At 48.3% G+C, this 26924-nt stretch overlaps 1 protein-coding gene across 1 annotated transcript; it reads left to right on the forward strand.

Moving 5' to 3' along the window:
- The first annotated feature begins 8 nt into the window (after nucleotides 1–8).
- RBM44 (RNA binding motif protein 44) lies at nucleotides 9–26381 on the forward strand. The gene is made up of 18 exons (XM_083840635.1): nucleotides 9–757; nucleotides 2353–3886; nucleotides 3969–4027; nucleotides 5377–5553; nucleotides 6325–6511; nucleotides 6587–6612; nucleotides 7164–7236; nucleotides 7538–7640; nucleotides 7961–8092; nucleotides 8837–8910; nucleotides 9007–9080; nucleotides 9479–9845; nucleotides 10665–10810; nucleotides 10930–11079; nucleotides 14911–14914; nucleotides 15459–15609; nucleotides 21664–21802; nucleotides 25496–26381. The coding sequence occupies exons 2-18, from the start codon at nucleotides 2456–2458 to the stop codon at nucleotides 25749–25751; spliced, it is 3549 nt and encodes a 1182-aa protein (XP_083696761.1). The 5' UTR covers nucleotides 9–757; nucleotides 2353–2455; the 3' UTR covers nucleotides 25752–26381.
- The last annotated feature ends 543 nt before the right edge of the window (nucleotides 26382–26924 follow it).

Consider the following 26924-nt stretch of genomic DNA (forward strand, 5'->3'; position numbering starts at 1 on the left):
CGCACTTCCCGGTTGTTCACTGTCTGAAGGCAGGGGCCTGTGTGATAAGAGGCACTGGTGCAAAACATACCCCCAAAATATTAACATTTGTAACAGCTGGGTGCCCTTGGGGGGTAAGGGTGGGGGATTTTCTTTTGAAGGTAATTGAGGTTTGGGGGCAGATGGTTGGAGGCCTCAAAACATTTTTATTGTTTTTTGAGTATGTTTGAAGATCAGTCCTTGAAAAAGCATCTCACCAGAGGGAAACTTGAATGGTGTTGTTAACGGGACTTATTCTCTCTTGAAAGTATTCGTGGTAAATGGGGCTGTTGGATTTGGGGTTGGTGGTGGTTTTTAGGCAGCTAAGGGGCATTTTGCACACTTGAATAAAAACTTTATAACACATGTGGCTGGAAGGAAGTTTACTTCAGGCCTTGGGGCAGCCAGGACCAACACCAGCCTTGGAAAACCACTGAGGAGACGGGGCTCCATCGGCTCCCCCTGCCCCCCAGAAGCGACGCCATGAGGCGGTGGCGGGGCCGCGTCGCCGCTTCCCCCGCTGCGAAATGGCGGCGCTCGGCGCCGGCCGCGGGGCGCGCCTCGGCCAATCAGGAGCTCGGGAGCTTCCCCCGCAGCCAATGGGCGGCGGGCGTGGGCGGGCAGTGGTGGCCGTTGGCCGTTGGGCGCGTGCTGAGGCAACTGAGGGTGCTGGGGCTGAGGAGCACCCCTGTGGGGCTCCCTGAGGCAGGAGAAGTGCCGTGATTTGGGATTTTGTCACGTAATTTTGAGGGGAAAGTTGGGAGGGGCTGTTTTCGGTGGTAGTGTTTGGTAATTTCTGTATGGGTGTGCTTTGGTGGTGTTACAGTGAGACCTGATTTCACGCATGTGGTTGCTCCAAGCAAAGGTTGCCTGTGTAAAGAGAAAGGTAGTGGTTTAGAGACAAAAGTAACTGCACCAGTGGATAACAAGGTTGTGGTAAGGTTTATTTTGGCTTTTGCCGGTCACTCATTAAACCCCTCTGTAGATTTTTAGTATTCAAAATAACACTGTGTTAATGGTGATCCTCGGTGTTGTAAATAGGAGAACTAAGCCAATTTTGTTGCAGGGAAGCCCTCTGGTTTCCTTCCAGCCTCCTCCCTGGCTGCCTTCTGGGCAGTGCAAGTACCTCTGGGAGATGTGCCGCTGCCTCACACCACAGGAGGTGTTTTTTGAAAGCAGATGAAGATCGGGTTGTGTGCCCATTGGGCTGCCTTGCCTGCTCAGGGAGAGGGGAGCATTGCAGGCAAGGCTGCCTTTTGCTGCATATTATAAAACAGACATGTTTTGTTTAAATAGTTCAGAAAGCATGCCTGGGAAACAGCTGTCACCTCTACATGTCCCTTTCTTCGTTAAAAGCATTTTTTGTGAAGGCAGAGACAACCATTCGTGAGAAACAAACTTCAAGAGGAGTGACTCTATCCCCCAGCGCTTTTTCTCTGCTTTTTCTACATGTTTGGTATAAAACTAGTTGTGTTGCAAGTGCAGTGTGGGAAAAAAAAACTTTGGTGAATTGTCCAGCTTTCTTCTGTCATAGAAAGAAGCATTCTGATCCAAAAAAAAACCTGCTTTCCTTTATGTCTTGCACTTCCTGGGTCTAAAGATTATTAAATTTTTGTACGGTTCCATGCTAGGTAGCCATTTCTTCTTGTTTCCCCAGGATTAAAAGGAATATGCTTCCATTTCCCACTTATCCAACACCTGGAGGGGTTGTAATTCTCAGGGGGCACAGAGCTCTAAGTTCACTAGTTTGCTCACTTCAGTAGTTTTTAAAATGTACATAGCTCCTTGTCTGCAGGATAATCCCTACAGTAAATACCCTGGTTGTGGGTCAAGAAGCGTTAGCTTCCTGCGGCAAGGAATGCTTACAGGCTAAATACAAAATCGGTAGGAATAATGTGAGGTCAGTTTGTGGTCACTGCATCCAGGGTAACGTCTGCATCCTTGTTTTCAGAGTCAGTACATGCATCAAAACAACTTGTGTGCTGTGACAAAGTTAGTGTGTGACACAAAGAGCTCGGTGGGTATCTACGGGGATTGTGGTGATGCAGCCAAGGTATGCTTCGATGGTAAGGGGACGGAAACTTTGCCTAGCAATGTAAGAAAATAGGATTGTTTGGTCTGTCAGGATGCTTTTACTCAATTGAAATCATAGACAAAAGGATAGCAAATTCTTTTACGAGCCTTAATAGAGCTCTGGATGTCCTTGAGAACGCATAATTCCTTGATTCTGCACTCGAATAGGGAATAATAAGAGGGATAGTTTAACATCTTTGTTTAAACAGCATTGTCTTCTCATACACCATGGAGTATTGAACTTCTCTTATTTTTGTTAAGGTGAGAAACTGATAGGAAGAGACGAGCTGGTGACTTGGATAACTTGCAGTGAAGTGAGCTGTGTGGATTACTTCTGAGGAGGGAGGGCTCCAGTATCTGTACCATGGAATTACAAAAGAGCAGCGACGTTAAAAGCAAAATGCGGGGCTGTGTTCAGACCTCTCACCTCTTTTCTTACTCTGAGAAAGCTCAGCAAACTCTGATCAGAGACCTTGCAGCGGGAGCTAACGTCTCTGGTTTTGGCCAGGCACATTGTGCCAGTGTTTCAGACTTAGAGTTGCAAGAGGAAAGCTTACCTTACTTAAGTTCATCTTTAGATGCAGATATTGAAACGTACAATAAGAAGAGAAAGCGAGTTTGCTGTGCGCAGGTAGAGGAAAGCAAGAAAGAATCTGGTACGTTGGGAAGGGTCTGCAGCGATACGCGTTCCACTTGCGGCGTGTGTGATGATTGCAGACAGATCCATGTAGGTGAAGAAGATTCACAGCTGGAGTATGTCAGTGCTAACGAGCAAGAACCGGATGGTAGGGACAGCTCAGGTGAGCTTTCTGAGCAGTGGGAAACTGTAGGGATCCAAACCCTAAAGCTGATGGATCCAGCTCATCAGGTTCCAGGTGGTGGAGCTGCAAAGGAGCAAAGTCCTGTTGATGTGGTAGAAGATTGTTCTGCCCCTGAGTACTGCGTAGGGGACCAGGTCCACACGGAAGAAGCTGTGCCAGAGCTTCCCCAGCTGCTTCAGGACTCTCTGCTGGTTTGCAGCAGCACGTCTTGTGATCATAAGGAAGAGCATACAGCACGTAACAGTGTTCTTTATGGGAATATACTTGAAAGTCATGCTTGTGGGGGTAAGGAAAGGGTTTATCCAAATCTGCTCATGTGTGATGGTTTAGAAAACGGAGAGGTGAAAGATGCTCCCCTGGCTGATGGCACACATTCAGCCCTGGTGGCCCCGAATAAAGAGGTGTCTGAGCAGAATGACAGGCATGTTCACAGCATGGCAGTGAAGCAAGAAAATCCTTTGCTGCCACCAAGAAAGGCCCCTGCAAGAGCCACGCAATTGTGCAAAAGCACAAGGGACTGCAGTTTTTATTCTTGTGAGGAACCTCTTGCATGTGCGGTTGGCAGCACCGAGAGTCGCTTGTTTGGGGTGGAAGTTGCAGATCAGTCTGGCAGGAGCGCCAGCTCTCTCAGCCTGGAACCGGAGTGCTGCAAAAACCTGATAAACCTCACCAGCGACTCCAAAGTTAACCAGGCTGTCGATGCGAGCTCCGATTTCAGAGCTTGCTTTACGACCAGCAGGAGTACCAGCGCCCGGGTCCATCTTGTGTCCAGGGCTGTCAATACAGAGATAACAATGATGAACAAATCCCGGCCTGCGGGGTGGCACCATGAAACCTGCGCAGACGCTGCGTGCAACAGGGACGGGCCCTGTGGAGCTGGTAGTGGGGAAGACATTGGCTCACAGCTTAATGACACGCTGGGAAAGCACTCGGATGGCAATACTGCAACGGCTGAGAGAAGTTCACAAATGAAGGTAGTTTTTTCGACCTAAAGTTACTCAGGACTTGTCTATCCAAATGTTAACCTGTAACTTCTTTTCAATGATTTTTATTTAGGAGCAGTGGGAATCCAAAGCTGAGTTGCGTAGCGGGGATCTAAAGCCAAGCACTGACAGGTGGGTAGTGAACTGCTCTTGGTTTAGCGTTCTGGGTGCTGGGTAAGACCTGGATTTTTTGAGATCGGAAGGCTGTCTGCGACTTGGCAAAACTGACCTCAGCAGAAGATTGCTGGGCTGCCTTCCAGAGGTATCTGGCCAGCCGAGGTGAATGAGCTGGTGGAGACCTGAAGCTGAACGAAGATGAAGGCAGCTGCGCAGTACGAGCGGAGCAGCTCTGCACCAAACAGCACGGGCTGGGTTGCAGGCTGGCCAAGGGGCAGCCTGGCAGAAAAGGAGCTGGGAGTCTCACTGAACAGGTCAAGTACCAGTCAGCAGTGCTCCTACACATGCTAAAGAAGGCAGAGCATATCCTGGGGTTGCGTTGGCAGCAGCGCAGCCAACCGATAAGGAAGGGTTTATCCTGAATTTGGGGCCTGTGGGGTTGTGTTGGGAAAGGCTCCTCCAGCTTTGGGGTGTGTTAAACAAGCCAGGGAGCAGCAAAGCAGGGAGACCCCCCCGCCGAGGGGTGTGGGGAGTGCAGGACGGAGGAGAGAGAGGCCGAGGGAGCTGGGCTTGGTCAGCACAGAGGGGAGGCAGGGACCTCCCTGGGGTCTTTGGCAGTCTGGTGCTGGGGTATGAAGAGGTGCCAAATCCAAAATGCATCTCTGCTAAGCAAGGGTGGGAGCCAGCGGTCGTGGTGAGAGAAGTTCTAAGTGGGTGGGAGAAACTGTTGGTTTGGTTACTTGTTTGGTTTTATGGTGAGAACAGTGTTGGCACAGCACTGGAGAGGTGGTAACCTCCTTTCTCTGAGATTGAGAAAAACAACCAACCCAACAACAAAGCCGGACTAGATAAGACCCTGAGCTAATTTGAAGTTAGTCCTGCTTTGAACAGAGGTTCAGACCGCAGACCCTCAGAGGTACTTTACATCCTAAAGTACCCCGTGAAGCTAAAAACAAAATAATACAATAAAATACTTTGTGGCTCGAAAAACAGTAAATAAATGGATATACTGGGACTCTGAAAACAAAGTAAGTACATCTGTAGATGAGCAGAGTTGCTAAGTTTCTCTTCATTCTTGTGACCGCACAATTTGTACAAAAATGGTGAAGGTACTAGCGCAGTTTCTGCCTCTCAGTGAAGGCTAGGTAGAGTGTGAAAGCTGTTGCACTAGCTGCTGTAGAACATATTTTTTTTCAGGGGAGTGAATAGGAGGAACTGATTCCATTTTTCTCTTTTTTTTTTTTTTTTTTTCCCTTAAATTGTATCAGAAATAGCTTCTGGAAAGCTACTTGTCCCAAAATAAGACACGACAAACCTATAATTGACTCACATGCTTCAAGGTTTTATTTATTGTTATTTTAAAGGCCAGTACACCTCGACAAACAAACTGTGAAGAACTCTGTGTCAAGCTACTGTCAAAATCTACTGCAGAGAGCTGTTGAAGCAGAATTGCAGATTCTAACCACTCATTATCAGATGTGCTATCAGCACTGCTTCAAGGTTTACAAGCTGGCTTTGGAGGAAAACGTATGCTTTAGCAGGCACGTACCTTAATGTATTTCATTCAAAAGGACACAGTTTGGTTAAAAGGCATTAATTGCTAAGTATTATGGATGTATTTTATTCATACTTTTTGATAGTGTTTAATAGCTATCATTTTTATCTGAAGGAGTTTACATTCTCAGAACTGCCAAGTCTCATTTTCAGCCTAAAATTTAATCTGTCCTGTAGTGCCTTTAAGAAGGGCCTTCACAGACCCAACAGAAACAGTTTGTTTCCAGGAATGACTTTCCAAAGAGGAGGAAGGGTACAGGAGGAACAACCTGGAGTGGACTAGATGCACAGAGGGGGAACTGGGGACAAGGTAGTAAATGAGGAAGAGAAGGGCTGCAGAACTGGGAGTTGATGCAAGAAGGGAATGGTGTTTGAAGGGTCTGTAGCTGGTGAAGTATGTGTCCTGCAACACACCTGGGATTCCACCGAGAAGTCCTGCCTTAGATATTGTAGTGCTTAGTCTGCTCCAGGGAAAATAGCTGAAGCATCTTCTAGATGCTGAAAGCATCGGGCTCTTGCACAGAAGTATAAATTCATTAATTTTTAATGGCAGAGTACAAAGAAAGACATTAGAAATGCAGATTAAAAAAAGGAGGAAAAAAGAAATTAATGTTTATCAATATGAACAGAGTTATTGATACCAGTTAAAAAAAAAAAGGTAGAATTTTTAAATGCTGTAAAATCTTTAAGCAATTTTTTAAGTAGTGAATAAAATGTTTGTCTGATCTTTTTTTTTTTTCTTATGCATATTTTAGCAGATACCATGGAAATGGTTATGCTAAGACTGAATTAGGTTCATCTCTCTTGTTGGTTTTGGAAGAGCTAAAAAAGAATTACAACAGCATGAAAGTGAAAATAAAAATGGGCATACCTTTAAATGCACTTCCACCGCTGTCAGTTGAGATAAACTTGTTCCCAATCTCTTCTTCTTATGTCCCATGCAAGGTAATGTTTTACTGCTTTTTGATTGTAATATTTTTTTTTCCAGAAAATTAAGACAAATCTTTTTTCTTTTGACAGTTGTTCAGCGAGGACCTGTGCTATGAGTAAGCAGTCTTTGTTCATGGTACTAAACGTCAGAGTAAATGGGAGCGGACCTTAAAAGATGTTGAACTTAGGATTTCTTATTTCAGGATGCATCTTGTTGCTCCAAACTGTTTAGCTGAAAGATTACCTTAACACTTCGGGCACAGTGATTTTATTTTAAGAAAAGTTCTACTCTGTACTGTTCTCATATGCAGACTGTGGAGTGGTACTTGTACTGTCTTTATAGAAAAAGTTTTCAATGTGCAGGTCATGTTCTCAGTTCAGCACTTTGATTACTAAAATTCTAGGTATAAAGAAAAAATAATCTAAACCCTAAATCTAGAATACAGCTTTGTTTCAGATTGCAGTCGATGCTTTTATAAAATACAGGTATTGAAACCTTTGGCTTTCTAATTACGCTAAGACTTATAAAGTACATCTTATTTTACTGCAAGCTTTTCTCACTCTGTGCCTGGAAATTCTTAAATCAGTATTTCAGAGTACACGGTATCATTGTAGAATTAAAAATTGTTGTGCCATATTTTGTATTAGATTCTTGGTTCTGTTACAGTTCTGTTTCAGGCATGAGGAAAGCAGACTTTGAAGCTCTAAAACTGCAAGAAACCAGAACTTCTGTCGATGTGGTAGGGATTTTGTCTTTACTGAGTTTCATTGACATTTATGTTGCTGAGCATAGGCTCCTTTAGGTATATGCAAATGCAATTAAAGTCTTTAGGGCTCAAGTTGGGCTTCCCTGCCAGTCATAGCAAATGCAGTTCACATGGTCATCCTCCCAAAATAAGGTAACTTTGGGATTCTTAGAAGATAATCAGTAGGTTCACTTTTTTTTTTTTACACTTACCTGTTTAATTAATATTCTGAATGTCCAAAACATAACATATTATCAAGTGCGAGTTCTGTGCTATAACTGAAACATACTTACAGGACAATCCACAGATTGTGTATTTAACTGGCGGCGGTCAGCCTAGTGGCTCTTCTTCCTCCAAGACACTGCAAGGACAGCGTAAAGATCAGGATGTGCAACATGGTGAGCTCGCTGCTTCTAGTGCAAATACTTCATGACTTGTTAGCTAAGTTGTGCGGGGGGCATGATGGGGAGAACCGTGTAAAACATCTAATGTTAAGCTTTCCATCACAGAAGGGACAGTTCAATGTCCATATATATCAGCCATATAACATACCTTATATTGTGAGAAAAAACCTGGTGTGAAAGTAAGTGAAACCTCTTCCAGTTGTAGTGGCAAATAACATAGGTAGCTGGAATCCTCTTAAACACAGAAATTTGATATTCGTAGGAAATACTGTGCTCTGAATTTTAACACACTGAAATTTATTTGAACTGTTAAGGCTATGTAAAAACTGAAGACAGGAATGAATATTGGTTTGATGCTAAAGAGGAATTCGCAGTAGCAGAATTTTCAGTAATACCTGAAGAAATGGAAAAGCAACAAGACAAACAAGACACAGTTGATTTAAGAGGTGAGGTCATGTGCTTTAAGCTGTCGTACCTAATAATGGTGTTGATATTTAATATTTGAATACTTGGTGTGCTTTCTAAAAGTGTGAGGAACTTGGAGAAAATGCCAGCTGGATTTTCATGCTTTTTTGCACTGACTTGCAGTGAATCTTGTATAGTCTCACAGCTCTTCTCATTCGCATTTTTCCTCAAAAACTTTACCTACTGTGGTTACATCCAAATTAGTAAATGCTTAGCCAGCCATGTAGCTGGGGATATTTCTTTTCTGTATCCTTCTACGTAGTGACTTCTTGAGAGTTATCTGGGACAGGTCCGTGTTAGGAAACCAAGGGTCCTGGTGAGGGGCATGGTTACAAAGCCCAGAACAGTAAAAGCAGAGAGCTCGTGCACCCCGTGGCGGGGACTTACAGTATGCTATCCATGCTTAGGCATTGGGATCCGCTAGTTCAAACCAGCGTTCTCTCTGACTGTAGCTAGAAACCTTACCTTGTCCGCCTCTTCATGCCTCAGGGAATGAGGAAGAGAGCTCTTTAGAAACTGAGCTCTTCAAATTTCCATGGCAATATTTCATTTTCTGTTAGAAGATACTTATCGTTCACTGACTTTTTTAAAAGGTTTTCTATCTAAGTTTTCTGAAACTTACAGAGAAGACGTTAGCTTAAACGCTAATAATATAATAATAGTAGATAATAGTAGATAATAATAGAAATAATAGTAACAACTTGCTTTTTCCTGTTTGTTACCAGAAGCAAAGATAATGGAAAGTGTGAACAAGTCCTCCTTTGTTTGTGTTGGTGGCCTAAGTTCTTCAGTGTCAGAGGTACACCCATTTTTGTTACATAGCAGTAGCGTCTTACCTCTCTTCAGAATTTTCATATTATACATTTGCAATCAAAATGTGCTTGTATTTTCGTAGGGTGACTTAAGATCACATTTCTGGAAATACCAGATCTCTGACATTCTTATCTGCGTGGATTCTGGTAACCACAGGTACATAAAAGTTTTACTTGTTTCAGAATTTTTGCTGTTGAAGTAAATGGATCATGGGAGAGAAGAGGGAGTTGTTCATTAATTTATTTTTATTCTGTTTCAGTAAGTAACGTAGATACAGATAAGCTGACAAAAATCTGTAATTCCAGACAGCTTCTTATCTTAAGAGAAGCTAAGTAATCTGAAATTTTCTGTTGAGATACAGTTAATGTTTCAAAAGATCAGAAACATTATGGTGTGTTCTTACTGACAGAATGGTTAAGGTTGGAAGTTATCTCTGTAGGTCATCAGGTCCAACCCCTCTGCTACAGTTCCTGGTACTATTGACATTCTTATCAACATTGTATTTTAACTTAAGATGTGCTTTACTTTGTTTCCTATTTGTATTTTGTGTCTAGATGTGCATTTCTTGGCTTTAAAGATGCTAATGAAGCAAAGTTAGCAGTAGAGGAAATGAGCAAGAAACAAATAAAAGGAAAAACAATAAGTGTTGAGCTTGTAAATGATTCATCAGAGAACAAATGTCCTGTTTCCCAAATACTTAAAAAGAAGCTGTGGCGTGAATTCCACTCTGTCAACAACAGTCAAAGAAAGGATCAGGATAAACCGCTCAGTTCAGCTTCCAATTCAGTGGAAGCTCCTGATACCACCTCTGCTTCTGAGAAGGCGCCTCTCCTTCCCACAGCTGCCTTAAAAATTCCTTGCTCTACCCAATCACCTTTGGAAACAAAGTGTTCTGGTCCGAAATCCTCTGTTGAAGAGTCGGTACGTTTTCTGTTTGCAGTTAATTGAAAGCTCAATAATGATTACTGCGGCTCCTTTATGGGGCAGACTACAGCATTAAAACTTACAGCTCTGTAACATGTTACCTTAGTATATATTGAGTGATGTTAGGATATGAAAGCACGTTACGTGTCAGTAGTAAATTTCTGTCATGCTGGAGAAGAGTGAGAGCACTGTTCACTTGTTCCTGCATCAAGTTGTGATGGTCCCCCTTTTTCTTAATCCTAAACCGGGAACCGAGGCATTTGCACGGGATTTTTTATCTTGCTTTTCTCCTCTTTGAGTTCTCACTTGAAATGCTTTCTATTTAAATGCCTTCAGATTTTATACAGAAAAGACATAGGGACATTGGAGATTCTGGGACATTGGAGGAGAAGGTGTTGGATTTTTAAATGTAAATCTAAAGAAGTATCATATGTAAATTTTCTTTTAGTTCATTCATGTTGGTTGGTCCTTGGAGGATGAGGCAAAATTAGTAACTGTTGTTGCTCTGACAAACTGTATAGATAGGTTGTGTTTGGGGATTGAACTTCACAAGTTGTAGTCTTCTGGGAAATAAAAGCTGGACCTAACGTAACGCAGCAGGAATGCCAGTTACCATAAATACGTGGTGCAGTTTTATTTCTAAGTTACAGGTCTGATAACGTGACTGCTCATGTTAAAACACTTACTGATCTGAGTCTGTATTTCTTCATTTTTTCTTTTTCCATAACAGAAATATTTCTTAGTAGTAAAAATCTGCCATAAAATTTGTACAATACATAACCTGTTCACTTTTTGCTGATTTTGATGCAATTCTAGGTCACTGGAGGCAATTCCCTGCAAAAAGCATCTGCTCCTTTCTCCACTAATTCATTTGGTGCCTTTATTTCTCCTAATACCTTGAACTTGAGCAGCTTTACCAAATTAATGAAGAAACTTCGAGAAATTCATCCAGAAGCTAGTAGGTGAGAGTATTTGTATTTCAGTTCTACCCTGGTTTATAATGAATCCAACATCTGCAATAACTAATTAGAGTGCTAAGTGGATTGCACAAAATAATCAGTCATTGCTGTTATTCCTACAGAGACAAAATTGTGGATGCTCTGCTGGAGGTGAGGAAGAACAATAAAGGTATCCTAAGTGGCTTGTCCATCAATTCTATTATAGAAAGGACCTCTGTAATCCTAAGGAAGTCAACGCCCAGCTGTAGCAGGGGGGAAAGCGACGTAAATAAGTGAGTATTCCAGCCTGCAGAAATGCAAACAGGGGACGTTGTGTAGCTGTACAGCCTGACTAGATTAGGAAGGAGTTTATCATAAACCTCTGCCTGCGTTTAAAAAAAAAACACACACAACTAAATGAATCACTGAAACAACAGTTTCTGATTAACTGTTTTGCAGAACATCTGTAAATAGGTGAGCTTGCTAGCTCTGTGCACTTCATAAAACTTGGTATGTTGGGTTTTTATTATGCAAACTTTGAGTGCGGAACATCATAAATATTCTGGGCAAAGGTGACATCTAATGGCCAGTTTGTGTGTAGCATTTCTTAAATTCCAGTTAGGCTCAGTTTTGGTTTAAAATTGATGATCTTTGATGTTTGAGATTTAGGTCTTATCTAGATATAGAACAGAGTAGGTTTGCATGTCTTACAGTTTTTGCATGTTAAAGGACTTTGTAGGTAATTCCTTTCCTTCTGCTGGGTTGCCTGGAAATCTTGCACGATGATACACCAGGGGCTGCTGCAGCACGTTCAGCTTGCTGCAGCTTCCTAGGAGAAGCAGAGGAAAGGGCCTTCCCAACTCCCACTGCCACGACTCCTAAAACACAGCAGGTTACAGCTCCAGCTGTGGCTACGTGAGGTCGGTTGGCTTGGTGCCCCGTGTGCCTCCCCTGCAAGCACTGATCCTGCTTCCTGCGGTAGGAAGCTGCTCCAGCCACCCCGTGAACAGCTCTCTGCTGGCTTAATCAACCAGCCCAGGCTTTCTGGTGGGTTGGGTGGTCACTAGGGCGTAAAGTCTCTTTGGGGTGGACCATTTGCACTGAGTCTCTTTTAGGCTTTCATTTTAATCTTTCAGTCAGAGCAGGGGGATGGGAGGGGGTGCTGTGTGACTGCCTGCAGGGGCCTCAGCTTACTAGGCCAGCGAGGATGAGGTAGTGGGGCAGGAATAAATAGGAAGCAGCTGTTGGATCTGTCATCTCATTCAAAACCATCCTTGGGGGGGAGAAAAGCAAAACCCCCAAGTAGTAGTTTGGGAAGAAGTGAACAGGGAACCTCTTCCTCAGGAAAAATTTTGCGGTTGTGCAGATAGTGGGTGAGACAAGTTCCTCCAAAAAAAAACAAACCCGAAATAAAACCCAGATCTGCAGGGGTGTATATATACCTAGTGTCCTCTAGGAGACATCCTTGAGTTGATGCTCATTTCAGTCTCCCACAAAGCTTCGTATTCTGCTTGTCTGAAGGCAGTAGCAGTGCAGGTTTCCTGTGCTGTTTCATACGTTGTTAGAAACGCTTTGGCATCACCTGTGCTCCCAAGCACGCTCTGTCCAGCTGCACAATACTTAGTTGTCTGCAGTGTTTTCTTCCCAAAACTGCACCAAATTTTGAAAGCTCTGATTTTGGTCTCAAAGCTCCCATTTCAAGGATATGAAAGAATCAGTTTATTTTTAACTGATACGGTACCTTCTAAGCTGAGTAGTATTTATGCTGATAGTTTTACATATCCAAGGGTCGTTCCCACTTGTTGAACATTGTTTGTCAGAGTAAATCCTCCGGGTCAGGTGCTGTGTGGGTGCTAGTGCAGCGCACAAGTAATCCTTAACACAGCCTTAACTTGCGTGTTGCACACTAGAACTATAATGGAAAAGGCGAGTGACTCTGCCCAACAAGGTGAAGCAGAAGCCTGAGCTAGAAATGCTTTCTTAGACACATTAAATGCACAAATAGGTGCTTATAGGCTTTTTTTGGTCATTGATTTATCACAGTCCTAGTTCTAGGAAGTAATACCCAGAATAATCATTCTGAAGTACTTCAGAACGACTGATTGCGTTGAATATCTGGAGACATTCAGCAGGATTTTAAATACAGCTTAAGGTTATACCTCACGTAGTGATGAAGAGGGTGAAAGGATCTCAACCAACACACGTGTGGCTGAGTTCCTTTTGAAACAACGAGTATACTCTAGGCTTGCTAGTCTGACGTTTGGCTGCCCTGTAAGCTTTTGCAGATGCCTCTGTGAATCAAAGTTATTAGTTACAGCTCTACTGACTGACTTCCTCAGGGTTACAGATACGGACATAGGGTCATCCCCAAAATGCGTTACGTTTGAAAGTGTGTTTAATTAGTAAGGTTTTTTACAGCCTGAGATGTATTGTGCTTTCCTTGTCAAGTCATTTTTAAAATGGTGTGTGGGCTTGACAGTCATAACAGAAAAAAAATACTATTGTAGGAACAATTGCTTTGTGAAAGAGATGATCTGTAACAATTTTTACGTTCATAATGAGGGTGCTGTGAAATAGCCAAGTCAGTAGTGAGTAATGGGGGGAAAAAACTTCATCTTCCCTTAGTAAGAATCAAGTACATACGAAGTTTAAGAAATGATGATTTATTAAAAAGCTCATTTATAGTATTCTCATGTGTGTATGGCTTCAGGCTCTCCTGAAGGGTGGGTGTCCACTGTGAAATACCTCTCAGAGCCTTATGTTCCTGAAAAATGATGAAGCATCTGGAGTTATACAGATAATGCTTCTTTGTCAGGCTGTATTATAGGTTGTTTTATGTAATAACTTAAATCCAGACCTAAAGTAAAGCATGATACAAGCTTCTTTAGTGTTTCTTTGTCAGAGTTGGACATTTAAATGACTATAAATCTTTTATATCTGTTAACTTTGGAGGAGTAGCTTCATTAGAAAAGGGTGAGAGAAATTAGGTTTATGCTCAAAACAAAACTAAACAGTGCTTTGAGCAACATGAAGAAGTGCATGGAGCCTCTTCACTCCTAAATGATGACTTGACAGCTTCATTTTGAACTCAGTTAACTAAAGAAAAAACACCACTGAATGTGATTCGTTACACAAAGACCTCTATTTTATTGTAATAATTTCTTCTGGGTGGTTCTTAAAGCTAGGAAACCTCCCTTTTCTGCATACAAAGTTCTGAACTGCATGGCAAGAGCAGTATAGCTTCTAGTGGTTTTCTGGGGTACTAAAATTGCTGATGCTCCATTTATTTCAGCTCAGGCATACACATGCACGACTTACCTGCTTTTTTCTTTCTTTCTATGTAGATGATTTTCTGATTGTGAAGAACTGAACGCTTCACTTGGAAGATTTTTGCAGTCCAGCTTGTTCTGGGATCATTCTGTATTTTTCGTTTGTTTTATTTCAGTAGCTCTTAATGAAAACTTGTGTAGCATCACTGCATGATTTGCAGTCTTGTTCGAGGGAATGTAGCCTGGAGGTCAGTTGTTTTTTTTTCTCTATGGGCAGAAATTAAATGATTCTTCCCAGTTCTGTTGTTCTCTGCAGTTGGTTCAAGTGCTCAGCACGTTTCTCTAAGGCTGAAGAAATCACATTTCAGTGCAGTGAGACTTCTGTAATAACAGCAGGACTTTGCTGTGCTGAAGTACACAACCCTTGCACACCACTTCGTTTTAGGCATGGCAGTAGCTGCTACGATGTTAATAAATAGCCAGCACACTTAAGTTCTTTCCTGATAATATTCTAAATGGGCTGCAGAGGTGTCACGTATCCTTCTAATACCCGGAGGAGAGGGAGGCAGTGAGGACGTGGAGCAAAGCAGGCTTTGGAGCTCGCGGTGCTGAGGGCCGTGGTTATGCAAGACCCGTGCTGCAGCAACTTGCGAGCAGGCATCCCCTGCCCGACCTCGCTGCAGCACCATTCCGCGTCCTGGCACGGCACGTCTTTCCTTCAGGATCATATTGTAGCCTAGATTTTCCTCTTCCAGAATATGGCCGCTTTTTTTGTTGTTGTTGTTTTATTTCCTATTCCACTTCTATTGCTGTAAGCAGAGCTGGGCCTCTGCCTCCTCCTCCTGTGCCCCATAGCGTGGTACAGCAGTCAGCGTGTCACCCCACTGCTGCTCCCTGAGCCTTTGGGTCTGGGTTGGTGCAGGGGGAGCAGGAACGCCGAGGGTATCCATCTGTTGGGTTTGTGGGGGAGACGAGAAGAGGTCTGGATTTTAAATCCTGGCAGACAAAGGAGAGGCAGCTTAGGTGTATGTGTGGGGTGAGGGGGGGAGGAGAATTATTGTGGGTGTGAGGGGCAGGCACCCACACCGTGCCCCTGCTGTGGTGCTGCATCCTTGTCCGTCTCTGTCCCTCTGCTGTGCTCTGCTCTAGATCCTGCCCGCGTTTGCTGCTGCAGCTTCTCTTACCTGTGAATAAAGGTTAAAATCGCTTCTTTAAAAACTTGTGCTGCCGTTTCCCTTCCTCCAGCCCTCGCCTCTCTCCTCCCTTAGCAGAACTCCTGCCGTTAATGCTTTCGACCCCCAGCCTCCTCCTTCAGCCCCGAGCTGCGGGGCTGGGATGAGCTTTGTCCCCCCCCTCTCTCTCTGAAAGCAGCTGGAGGCTTCGCTCCGCCGCGTTATTAATAGCAAACGCCGCCCTTCGCGTCCCGCGCTTCGGCAGCTCTCCCAGCCCCGGCTTCTCCCTCCTGCGGCCCCTCGGCGGGCTCAGCCGCTCTCCGCCGGGGAAAGGGCCCGGGCATGGCCCCGCTGCCGCGCCGCTTCCTCTGCTTCGTGCTCGGTAGGTGCGCGCCTGCCCCCGGCACCGCGGTGCGGAGGCCAGGGGCAAGCCACCGGGGCAATACCGGCCTCGAGATGTGCCCAGAGCCATCCTCTGAGGTTGGCTGCCGGGGTGGAAATCAGCCTCCGGAGGTTCCGTCCCTCCGCTTTGCCCTTCTGCCTCCTTCCGCGGGGATGCTCCTAAAAGCGATCAGCTGGGACCCACCGCGCTGTCCGTAGGGGCACGGTGTGTGCGGGGCTCTCGGGTGTTTGTAGGGCTTCAGGTGCAACAGGTGGAGGGTTGGGCTGGTCACCCGAACGCACGCAGCACAAGGCTTGGGAGGGTCGTGCTTTGGTTACTTTTTATTGAAAGAGTGTTTATTTAAGGTTGTTTAAAGGGAAACCATGCGCTGTCGGTGCGCTGCTGCTCCTGCATGAGTTCCTTTTCCCTTTGCTCGCCGTGTGGGTTTTCTCCTCCGACCCCGCTGCATAATGCATGGAGCTTTGCTGTGCAGCAGGCTTCTCTGAGCGCCCTAATTAACTATCTAGTGCTCTCTGGCTGCTGCTGCTCCGCAAGGAACAGGCGAGTAGTTAGGATTTCTCTCTGCCCTGCTTTTCCCGGTCCCTGTCCCCTCTCTCTACCAATCTGCCTCTCGGGCTTGTTCCTGCAGAGGTGTCTCACACCGCTGATGCTTTCTCCATCGTGGGTGGGATGCCCTGGCCCTATTTCCGTGATCCTCCTTGTTGGTCCCGAGCCCCAAACCCAGAGCAGAACCCACCTCTCCCCGTCCCCGTCACCCTGGGACCCGTGCAGTGCCCAGGGTGAAGGAAATGGTGGCCGGGAGGTTCTGTGAGAGCACCGCCGGGGCCGTGGCAGGGGAGCATTGCTGGTCCTTTCGCTGCACCTTCCTCCCCGTGCCTCAGTGCTGCGACTTTTGGCAATGAGAGCGGGAGCTGCCGGTGCTCCGGGCTGCTTTTTTCCACCTCACGTAGGGGCACAACATCTGCCTGCGTGCGAGCCACTTAGCCGTGATAGACGGCAGCTAATCCCGGTGCTGAGTGGCGGATGCGTTTGTCTTTCGCTGCGTCCTCCTCCTGCAATTTTTTTTTTCTTTAAGCATGTTCTGCACTAGTTAAAGAAAAAAAAAAGCCACTTTGTTCCTTGCAGGGCTTGTTGGTGGCGGGCACTGAGCCTGCGCCCAGTACCTTGTCCCTTCCCATCAGCACAGAGCCAGATTTGGGATCCCAAATTCACTGGTGGCCTGGGGCCACCAGCAGGGAATGCTCAGGTGGACGATACCCACACCCTGCCCAGAGGTACCCGAGCTAAGCTTTCCTCCCAGGTGAAAAAAAAAAAAAAAAACAGAAAAATAAAATCCCTTTTTTCAGTTGCTCAAGCTCTAGGCATCTTTGCAGCTGGTTACGGGCTCCTCACGAAGCCGTAGTGATCAGGATTTGGCTGAAAATAACCCTGGTCCCCTCCGATGGGACCCAAGGCAACCGCTTCCACTGATGGTAAAACTCTGTCTGGTTTGGGGCTGCGGCTCCCCGCTGAGGCTGCTCAGAAAATGAACCCTGGGTTTCACAGGGAGCCTCCTTATTGCCGGTGATGATGGACGAAGCAGGAATAGTGCCTTGGGAGCTGGGTCGAGGTCATTAAGCTGAGGGTTAACAAGAAAACCACGTTACTTGTTAAACCCAAGCAGGTTTGCAGCGTTACTGCAATGTTTTGCTGTGTGCTGGGACCCGAGATGGAGACACAGGAGGCTTCCTGTGCATCGCGGGGAGTTTTGGCCTCCAAGCACGGAAAAATGATTGAAGTACGTGCGGACCCTGCGGGGAGACCCCTAAACCCTGCCGGGAGCTGGTCCGAGAGCTGCAGGCACTTCTGGGTCGTGGTGCTGCCTGCGCCTGCATTGCCATATCATTTTGGGTAACGTTTGTTGGAGAAATGTCAGCGCTTTGTCTGGGTGGGCTGGAGGGAAGCACGTTATTCGCCTGGAAGGGGGAAAAAAACCTTCATGGAGAAAAAGTGAAATAAATTGCTCCCTGGCTGCGCACGTGGCTCACCGACAGGTTGTGGTCTGGCTTCACAGCCTGGGTTGAGCACGCAGACAGGGCACCAGAGCTATTTGTGTTGCTTTTCTCCCTGATGGATTTTTATGTTTGTTTAGTTTGTTCTGCAGAAGGATGCAACACATTGCCTATAAAGGACCCGAAATATCGGCTCGGCGAGCAGGTGCTCGGCGCCGATAATTGTCGGAGCCGGCTGGAACCAGGGGTGGGCGATGCCAACCCCGAATCCCCGGTGCGTGGCTAAAACCTGTGCTTCTCCCCATTAATTCAATCAAGGCGGATTATTTTTAAAACACCCACGCTATTCATTAAGGACGTAATTATCTTTATAACTAACTGCTCATGCCAGGTTTTGGTCTGTAGGCAGCCAGCAGTCGGTGTTCGGGGTGCCTGGCTTTTGATTCATCCTGGCTTTTTCATTCATCCCTCCCCTTTTCAGCTGGTTTTCATTTTATTTACATGCTAAATCAGGGTTTTTTTTTTTTGGAAAGAGAAGTATTTGCTGTTCTGCCCTGTGTGGTGCCGAGGCCAGGGACATTCAGGATAAGTCCCCTTCCTGGAAAGGTGCTTGGCAGACGCCAGCGCCCAACAAGGACATCACGCTTCTCCTGCCAGGCCAGGTGGGAAACTGAAGCCTGCAGTGATGTGGTGCTTTGGAAGCCTTCTGTCATCCCCAAACATTCCCTTGTTTATTCTCAAGTCCAGTTCAAGAAAACTGAATCATTTTCCTGTTTCGGAGACCTGGAGTTATCCTTCCCCACCAGAACCTAGAGCTGCCTTCAGTCCGACGTGTTAAATCAGTGTCGAGGCCAGAGACTTCATCCAGCGCCCTTGGAGCTGTTATTCCCCTTCAGTGTGTGGCACAAAGGAAAATGAAAGGATTGCTGTTTTCCAGCCAGCGCTGACAAGAGATGTGGCCTACAGCTGAGCAGAATAATTGTGAAACCCAGATGGATGTCTGAGGTTTTTATTCTGACAGCCTGGTGGGTTTGTGGTATTGTAACCTGAGCTTCAAAGTGAGGTGCCCCCGCATCCCTGGGATGCGAAAAGAAAATTTCCCTCTGTAAGTACCAACCACTCGAGCAGCTGGGTAATTCTGTGGCCACTCACAGGTTAAAAAAAAAAAAAGCACATAAATTGTGAAGGTTTGTGTGAACTGAGAGTAAAGAAGCGTGCAAATAAAATGAACGTGGTAGCGTTCAATAGCAGAGGCGGTCCCGTTTTTTGCTTTCGCTTCATGGTTATCCCAAGCATTGCAAGATGAAATAAAATACATAGAACCAGCCACTGGTGGCTGCTGATGTTGGGGAGCTCCCCATCTTCCCGCAGCATTACCGTGCCCGCTCAGCCTTCCCCGAGCACACCCCGATGGTCGGGGATCCGCCTGTTCCCATCTGACCTTCTCCTGTTACTGCCTGCCGTAAATAAGCCCTCCTCCCTGCCCGGCGCCTCCCCGGGCGCCTCGCCTTCCACCCCAGTGGCTCTGCTGGATGGAGGATCCCAAGGATGGCTGCGCCATCTCCTTGTGGTGGCAAACGCAGCCCATTGCGCCTCAGATACCTCCAGGGATGGGACTCCACCACCTCCCTGGGCAGCCCCGTCCAGTGCCTGACCGCCCTCTCCGTGACAAAATCCTTCCCAAGGAGAGAAGCTGTGGTTATTTAGAGAAAAACCCTCCAGAAGGACTCCTCAAGGGCTTTCAGTGCCACCACAAGTTCCTGCCTGGGGCGCTTTGGGCAGGCGAGTGTGGCTGGATTAGCTAGAGGATGAAAATAAAGAGTGGACCCCTGATGTTTCCCCTGAGAGGAGGCTTTCAAAGAAAGGCAGCATGTTCCAGCAGGAAGAGCCCAAAAGATCCCAGAAAAACGAGGAGAAAAAGGCCAGAGCCTGAAGAGTCATGCAGAGGGGATGGTGACCCGACGTGCAAAACTCCTCTTGCAGAGAAAGCTCTGCTCCTCTACAGGAGGAGGTGTCCACCAAATTGTTTCTGGGGTAGGGAAACCACAGCTCTTGACCCAAGCCCCAGCTGTAAGCAGTGCAATGGAAGCAGTTTCAGTTCATCTGTTTAATTTTCGTGAGCTTTTTGTAGTCCTTCAGTGCCAGCACAGTTTTTTTGGCTAAGAGACACGAGTGACTCCTTTTTTGCAGCTCTCAGCTGAGCCCCGCTTCTGTGTTTGCTGGGACTCCCCAGGACATCAATCCCACGGCAATCAAGAGGCCCTGGGATGCCCGAAAAAGCCTTTCCTCCAATCACTTTTTGACTGGTGCTCCCGGGATGTTCACTGTGAGAAGACAAATTAGCGCTCCTTACGGTGATGCCTCCAACCAGGCAATCAGCCACCCTTCGCGGGGAGTGCGTTCATTAACAGCGGCGCGAGTCCTCGTTAGATAAACACCCCGGATTTGTTGGAACTTGCTCCTTCTGCAGCCCTTTCTACCTGAAGTATGAAAGAGAAGAGCCCTTCACTATGTTAGAAACCAAACGTGCCCGCGAGGGACCCTTTTTTGTAACAGCAGGACTCATTTCTGTGCTGAATACAGGACAGATGCAGCTTGCAGTAGGTGCTGCAGCCAGGGTCTGTTGTTTCTCCTCTCCCCGCCCAAGGTGGAGATGCCAATTAGGGTTTTCCTCCAGGAAGTGGCCACGGTGCAGGAACAGATGTCAGGAAGCGCTTGGGCTTCTCTAATAACAGCTGTTTTGCTGGTACGAGCGAGTGACCTGGCTCCAGCCTCCTCCGTGCTAATTGGCATGGGCAGGAGCGAGGCGGCGGGCAGCCGACTTCTGCTTCTCTTCCTTCTCGTGCCGTGTTGCTCTTGAATTTCGCCAGGTGGCTTTACCTTCCCCGATCCCTCTCTCTCTGTTTCGCGTGTCTCACTCGGCTCTGCCTGCCTCCGGTTCCTCCTTAGCTCCTGGTTCCCCTTGGCCGCTCGCCTGGCTGCGTTTTAATCTGTTCTCCCTTTCCCCACCCCACGGTCAGCATCGCTCCCACAGGGCTCGTTGTAACCCATCACTCCTGAGCCCCCATGCGTCCCTGCACCAGTTTCCCAGCCCCAGCACGAAGACAGCTCAGAGGAGGCTTCTTATCAGGGTTTTCAGGGTCTGTGGGACTGTGCATCAAGGATTTGGGGGCTTCAGCAAGTCCGTGCACGGAGAGCATCGCCTGGGTGGCAAGGTGCGCTGGCACGATGGCCGTGTTCAGTTGCCAAAACACCCTGGCTTTCCATCACTGCCAACATTTCTGCGGCTAAATGCTGCGCTAATTATTTCTTTTGTTAAAAAAATAAAATAAAAATAGCTACCCTCCCCCCCCCCCCCAGCTTGTGCGCAGAGCTATTCACACGTAGCAAAAAATAGAGCTGGTATGCGATGCTCGCCTGCAATGTGCTCCAGTAGCTGCAAAGGCACTAGCAGGCACTTTGGGGCCAAGAGCAAGCTATTATTTATAGCCAGCCTCGGTAAATCATTCCTACTAAGGTTTTCCTTTCAGCCTGATCCCCCTTCCCTGCATAACATTGCTGTTATTTTTCCTGGCAAAACCGTACAAACTCGTCCAGTAATGTGATCTGGCTGGGACCCCGATCAGGCTGCTCATGGCCGTTCCCTGCTGCCCTTTCTCCACGTGCCACGCAGCCTTCTGGCCCCAAAGTCTCTGAGCCCATACGAAGCATCCTTTTCTCCCCGATCCCAAACCGCTGCATGGCAGAGAGGTGCAGCCCGAGGCTAGACCAGAGGCGACAGGAATTTCGCTGTGCTCCACGTGACGATGGATATTTGCTTGTAAGCCCAGCACCTTGCAGGCAATTTTTAAGGGCTCCTTTGCACAGCAGCAGCAACGACCTGTCTGTACTGTTGCATTTAACCAAAACAATGTGAGTTTAAACCCAAAGAAGTGCCAAGCAGAGGATAAATCTGCATCTGTTCTTATTTATGGCTTACCCAAGAGGATGTCGTGTGCCTAACTGACTCAGGGCCGTCGCATGACCCGTGCCTGTCTTTCAGCCCACCACTTCATCGCGGCGACGGCGTGCCACGAGGCGGAGTACGGCCGGCAGATCCGCGAGCGCTGCCTCCGGCCCTTCAAGCTGAGCATGGAGGGCATCGGGCAGCGGCTGTGGTGTGACTGGGACGAGACCATGGGGTAAGTGCCCGGGGGGCACCGCGGGTGCTGCCACGTCAGGACATCCTGCAGCCACGAGGGTGATGGGCAGTGGTGTAAATTTATCCCTGGGGAGCTTCCGGAGGCGCCGGGACGTGGGGCTGGGCACCCTGCTCAGGGTGTCCCTGCTGGAGCGGGGCTGGGGTGGGCAGACCATGGGGTCCCTCCCCACCTCAGCCAGTCTGGGGTTAAATAGGATTTCATTTTAGCCAACCTGTGCAGTACGTAGAAGTTAGGACAGCAGTCATCCTGCTCAGTGTGTCCGTGTACACTGAGGAAACCACGAGGCCCAGAGGTGAAGTTTTAACAGGAGGGGCTCACAGTTCTCGCTGTCAGCTTCGTGCTGGGGATCCATCTGTTCGTAAGGCAGCAGGTGCTCCACTGCCCCTTCTGGTGACTCACCGCTTGATGCACATGCTTTTGGGAGATTAGTTTTGCACTCAGGTTTTCCACTCAGTCCAAAATACCCTAAAACTCATCTCAAAAGACCCCATGCTCTGCCTCAGCATGGTGAGACACCTTCAACCCTTTCCTACCTGAAGTTGCTCAAAAATGCTTTGTGCTTGTTTTCTTTGTCGTGCCGTGGCTGTTCCCCAGCCCCGTGCACAAAAACCAGCCCCTGCGACGCACCGAGGGGTTGAGGGAAGTTAGGAACCGTGAGCAGGTGCGGCTGTATGCCACGAGTGTTTTGCACAGAAGTATAGGGTTTCGCTTAAGTTCCTGCTCAGTCCCCTTCTCCTGTGCCAAATTCAAATCTGTATTTGTATGTATGTATAAACATAAATATATACATATGTTTGTGTGTATATATATATATATAGCCTAGGAAAAGCACAGCCTGGGTTTCTTTCCCCTTTATTGGTGGTAAGATGGAGGGGAGAAGAGGAGTGGGAAGGCAGTGTGGGAGATGCTTCGATCCCGAGAAACCTCAGAAAACACTCCACTTCCTCAAAGAGGCTTTGGCTTCGCGAGACTGGCATTAACCATTACCCAGCTTTTTCTATAGGGAAATTAGCAGGGGGGATTTGGGCATCTCTCACATTTTCTGTGCAGCCCGGGGCTGCTGGCATTGCCCAGGATGGTGGCTGGGACCTGCTCAGGAAGCACAGGTGCATTAAGGAGCTTGTTCTTTACCTCTGACGTCCTGTTCTCCTCCTAAATAGCCTCTGCTAAACTTGTTATCCCCAAGGCACTTGGAGGAAATGTTGATAAACTTGCTGCCTTTAATTTGATTGTGTGAGTCCGTGGGAACACAAGCCTCGGGTTGTTTAAGAGATGACATTCCTCTGATCCTCCCGTGCCCTCAGGACAGCTGGCAAATCAGGCAGAAATAACTCAGCTACAGCTGTAGACAAGCTGCCCTGCATGGGTAAGGGCTTGGGGTGAGGAAAAGCAGCGTTAGGAGCATGGCCCAGGTAGGGATGGCATGGGCTGGGTGCCTGCTGCAGGTTCAGAGTGAAGGGTTTTGCTTCTGCTGAGCACGAGATGGAGAAATGGAAATAAACCCCCTGCCTCGAGCCTCATGTCCTCTCTGTGTCTTCCCCCAAACCAAGGAATTTTGGTGCTTGAAACTGGCTGAGATGGAGAGCTGAAGGAGAAATGTGTGAAGGTTTTTGCCTCTACCTAACGGGTGCCCCCTGGCGCTGGGGTTGGAGCTGTGATTTCCCACGTGTGGCATTTAGGGGGGATACACCTGTGAGGCAGACTTGGCAGCTACTTCCCTGCGAGGGGAGGCTGGGGCAGAGGAGGCTCGGGGGGGGCTCACCCACGTCCACAAACACCGGAGGGGAGGGCACAGAGGACAGAGCCGTTCCCTTGGGTGCTGTCGCTGTCCCCATCCCCTTCTCCCATTGGGCAGTGCCTTCTTTTTGGGGTTAACCCGCAGGACCCCAAATCCACCCCACTTGGGGTCCCCGGGAGGGGGCCGATGGCAAAGCCACTGTCACTCCTCTGCTTTCTATTGCCACAGCTGCGTCCGTCAGTCCTGGCCAGGGCACCAGGCTGTCACCCGACCCTGCCCCGCTAAGAATACACCCCGAGGGTTCTGCTCAGCTCCCGGGGTCTTCGGGATGCACCCTCGTGGTGCCATACGTCTTGCTCCAGTGTCAGCGCTGCGGGCAGGGGCATCGCTCGGGATTTGCAGTGGCATTGGCATCTGGATCCCCTAAAACCATAAATCATCCCTCGATTACCTCCCTGGGGCAGAGTGCAGAGATATAATTATATATATATTTGAAAATAAATCAAGCTGTATTTTCCAGGACAAATGGAAGCCCCCAAAGCCCCCACCTCTCTCTGGACACTGGGAATAGCTCAATATTTCCTGCCCTTCCTGGAGCTTGAGCTGGCTTTGCCCAGCGTGGGCTGGGGCTGGTGAGCAGAGCGAGGAGGTGGGGACGTGGTAGTGTGGACGTGGTGGTGGGATATCAGCCAGGGGGAGGAACATGGGTAGCAAGGGGAATGCAGAGCACCCGTGCTGGCAGCTCTGCTCCCAGTGGCTCTTGTTGCTGGCTTCAGTGACCAGCGTGGGCCGAGCACGCTGTGCCCCAGGCATCAACAGTGCTGCTCTTGCGTGGGCTCGGCATCCCTTCTGACAGCCGTGAGGGTGGTTACTTTCTCATCCGCACCCCACTAAATGCCACGAGCTACAAGGGAGACTTTTTTCCCTTGGAGAACCTGTCCATGGCCTGTGATCAGCCCCTGATCAAGGACAGGTGTGGGAAGGCACACACCTGCACTGCTGGAGGGATTTTGTGTGCTGTAGTTCATCCCAGCGAGCTCGAGGTGTCCCGAGCTGGTAGCTGGTAGCGCATCCCTAGCGAGAAGGTCCCTGCCTCGTGGCCGGGACTTGCAGGAGCAGCTCCCCGAACAGCACAGCTGGACTCAGTTGGTGGCTGTCAGCCTGTGGCCATGGATGGCCAAGGGTCTAGGAGACAATGTGGAAGAAATGAAATAAATAAATAAATAAATAAATATATATATATATATATATATTTTAATTTGGTTCTCCGCTAACTCTTTCCTTGTGGTCTCTGAAAATGCTTTGGCTCCTAAGATGCAGAGGCTGCAGCCAGCAGCTGGGAAGTTGCCTGTGAACTATTTCTTCCCCAGAGGCAGGTTTTTAATCAGATAGTTGTTATTATTTTATTTTTAGCTCTGTTGTTCTAGGATTAGGCGTGAGTAGTTGGGATGGGGGAAAAAAAAAAATGCGTCTGTACATATTTGTATATCTGTTTTTACATATACAGACATTTTAAAAGCGGGTGTTATTTGAACCTCATGGAAACAACTTTCCTTCCAGGCAGCCGTGCTGGAAGGATGAGAGGCTTTTCGTGAAGTTTTTTGCTTTGTTCAAGGTGTCAGAGCGTTAACTGGGTCAGACCCCCTGCAGTTTCTAGTAACACCAATACAGGTGTGTTATTATATCTAAGTATATCCCAGTCATCTCCTTCCTCCTGCTTTAGACAGCACCAACACCTAAAAGCGGGCTCAAAGAGGCAAAACCAGATGGGAATAAAGAAAAAAAAAAAAACGCTTAGATTTTTATATCTGGCTACCTGCAGTCTCACCGATGTGCCCGCAGCGCCCCGTAGCACGAAGCCTGCTTCTGGCACCTAGCTGCATCGCCGCCACGGGGCGCCCGGTGCCACCGCGGTGCCCCTGTCTGTGTTGCAGCACCTACGGGGAGCTGACCAACTGCACGGCGGCCGTGGCCGAGAACCTCACCTGCTACTGGCCCAACCGGCTGGTGGACGAGTTCTTCGTCGCCGTGCACAGCCACTACTTCAGGAACTGCTCCCCGTCCGGCCGGGCGCTGCACGACCCCCCCAACGGCGTCCTCTGCCCCTTCATCCTGGTGCCCGTCCTCGTCACCCTGCTGATGACGGCGCTGGTGGTCTGGAGGAGCAAACGCAGCGAGGGCATTGTCTAGGGATGGGTTTTGGGCACAGCACGACCGAGGAGCGTCCCAGGGGTGCCGAGGCCCCGCGGCATCCCCGCCGGTCCCTTCCCCAGGCGGCGGTTCCCAATTAAGTAAATCGTTAACGATCCGGTCACCGGACGGCGCGGGACGCTGGTGGCGGTGAGGATGCTGCTTGCCGGGTACCAGGGCAGTGCTGCGGCAACGCTCGGCCTTTCCCTGCTTCCCTCCCAGCACCCCACAGCTTCCACTGGGGGGAAAAAAAAAAAAAAAAAGGAAAATTTGGGAAAATAAGGAAAAAAAAAAAATGGGGGGACTGGAGTCCTGCCAGTGGTGCCGGCGCAGCACTGGGACGTGCCATGGCCACGAGGATGGCAGGTCAGGGTGCAAGCTGGGTGATGAAACCGTCGCTTTTCTTCCTTTTATCCTTTTTTCTTGGTTTACCCTTTTTAACGCCAGGAAAGGCACCTTCTGCCCCCAGCCCACCCATGGACGGGCTCTGCCCAGCGGGGACGGTCACTGCCCTGTGCTGGGAGGTGACGCCGGTGGTGGCACTGGTGGCCTTGGCAGTGCCGCAGGGCTGACAAGCAACAGGAATTGGATGCTTTTCTTAATAAATAAATAAATAAATACAGAAGTAAAGCAGGTGCCAGCCTTTGATGTGAACCCTTAGCGCTCATCCCCTGCATGAAGCCACGTGGATCTACATGGATCAGGGCCATCTGGAACCTGCTGCCCATGGGCTGGGGTTGGCTCTCCTTTGGGGTCCCGGGAGCTTCACCCCAAGCTGGGCCCAGGGGAGGGAGGGATTGGGGGAGAGTCAGAGGCTGAGGGGGAGCCGGGGCGATTGCGCCCAGCTCCGTGCAAAGAGGACTGAAGCAGGGAGGCCGCTGGGGAGGGAGCATGTGCTGAGTGCGGGGCAAGAGCAACCCCAATGTCTCCCTGAGGTCCCACTGCTGCCCCCAGGGCAAGCCCTCGCCCCACAGAGGGGTTTCACCCCTGGATCAGTGCAGCCCCCTTGGCTTCCGCGCCTGTAGCTTCAGCCCTCTGCTCTCACAGGCTGCTTGCACCCCACACCTGCCCCAGTGCAGGACACTGCTCTTGGGGGGTCTCTGAGGGCCCCAAAGCTGCAGGACAGCTCAGCACCCCGTGTACATTCACATCCCTGCAGGAACAAGGGTGAGA

This window comes from Anser anser, assembly GCF_964211835.1.
Source record: "Anser anser genome assembly, chromosome: 6".
NCBI lineage: Eukaryota > Metazoa > Chordata > Aves > Anseriformes > Anatidae > Anser > Anser anser.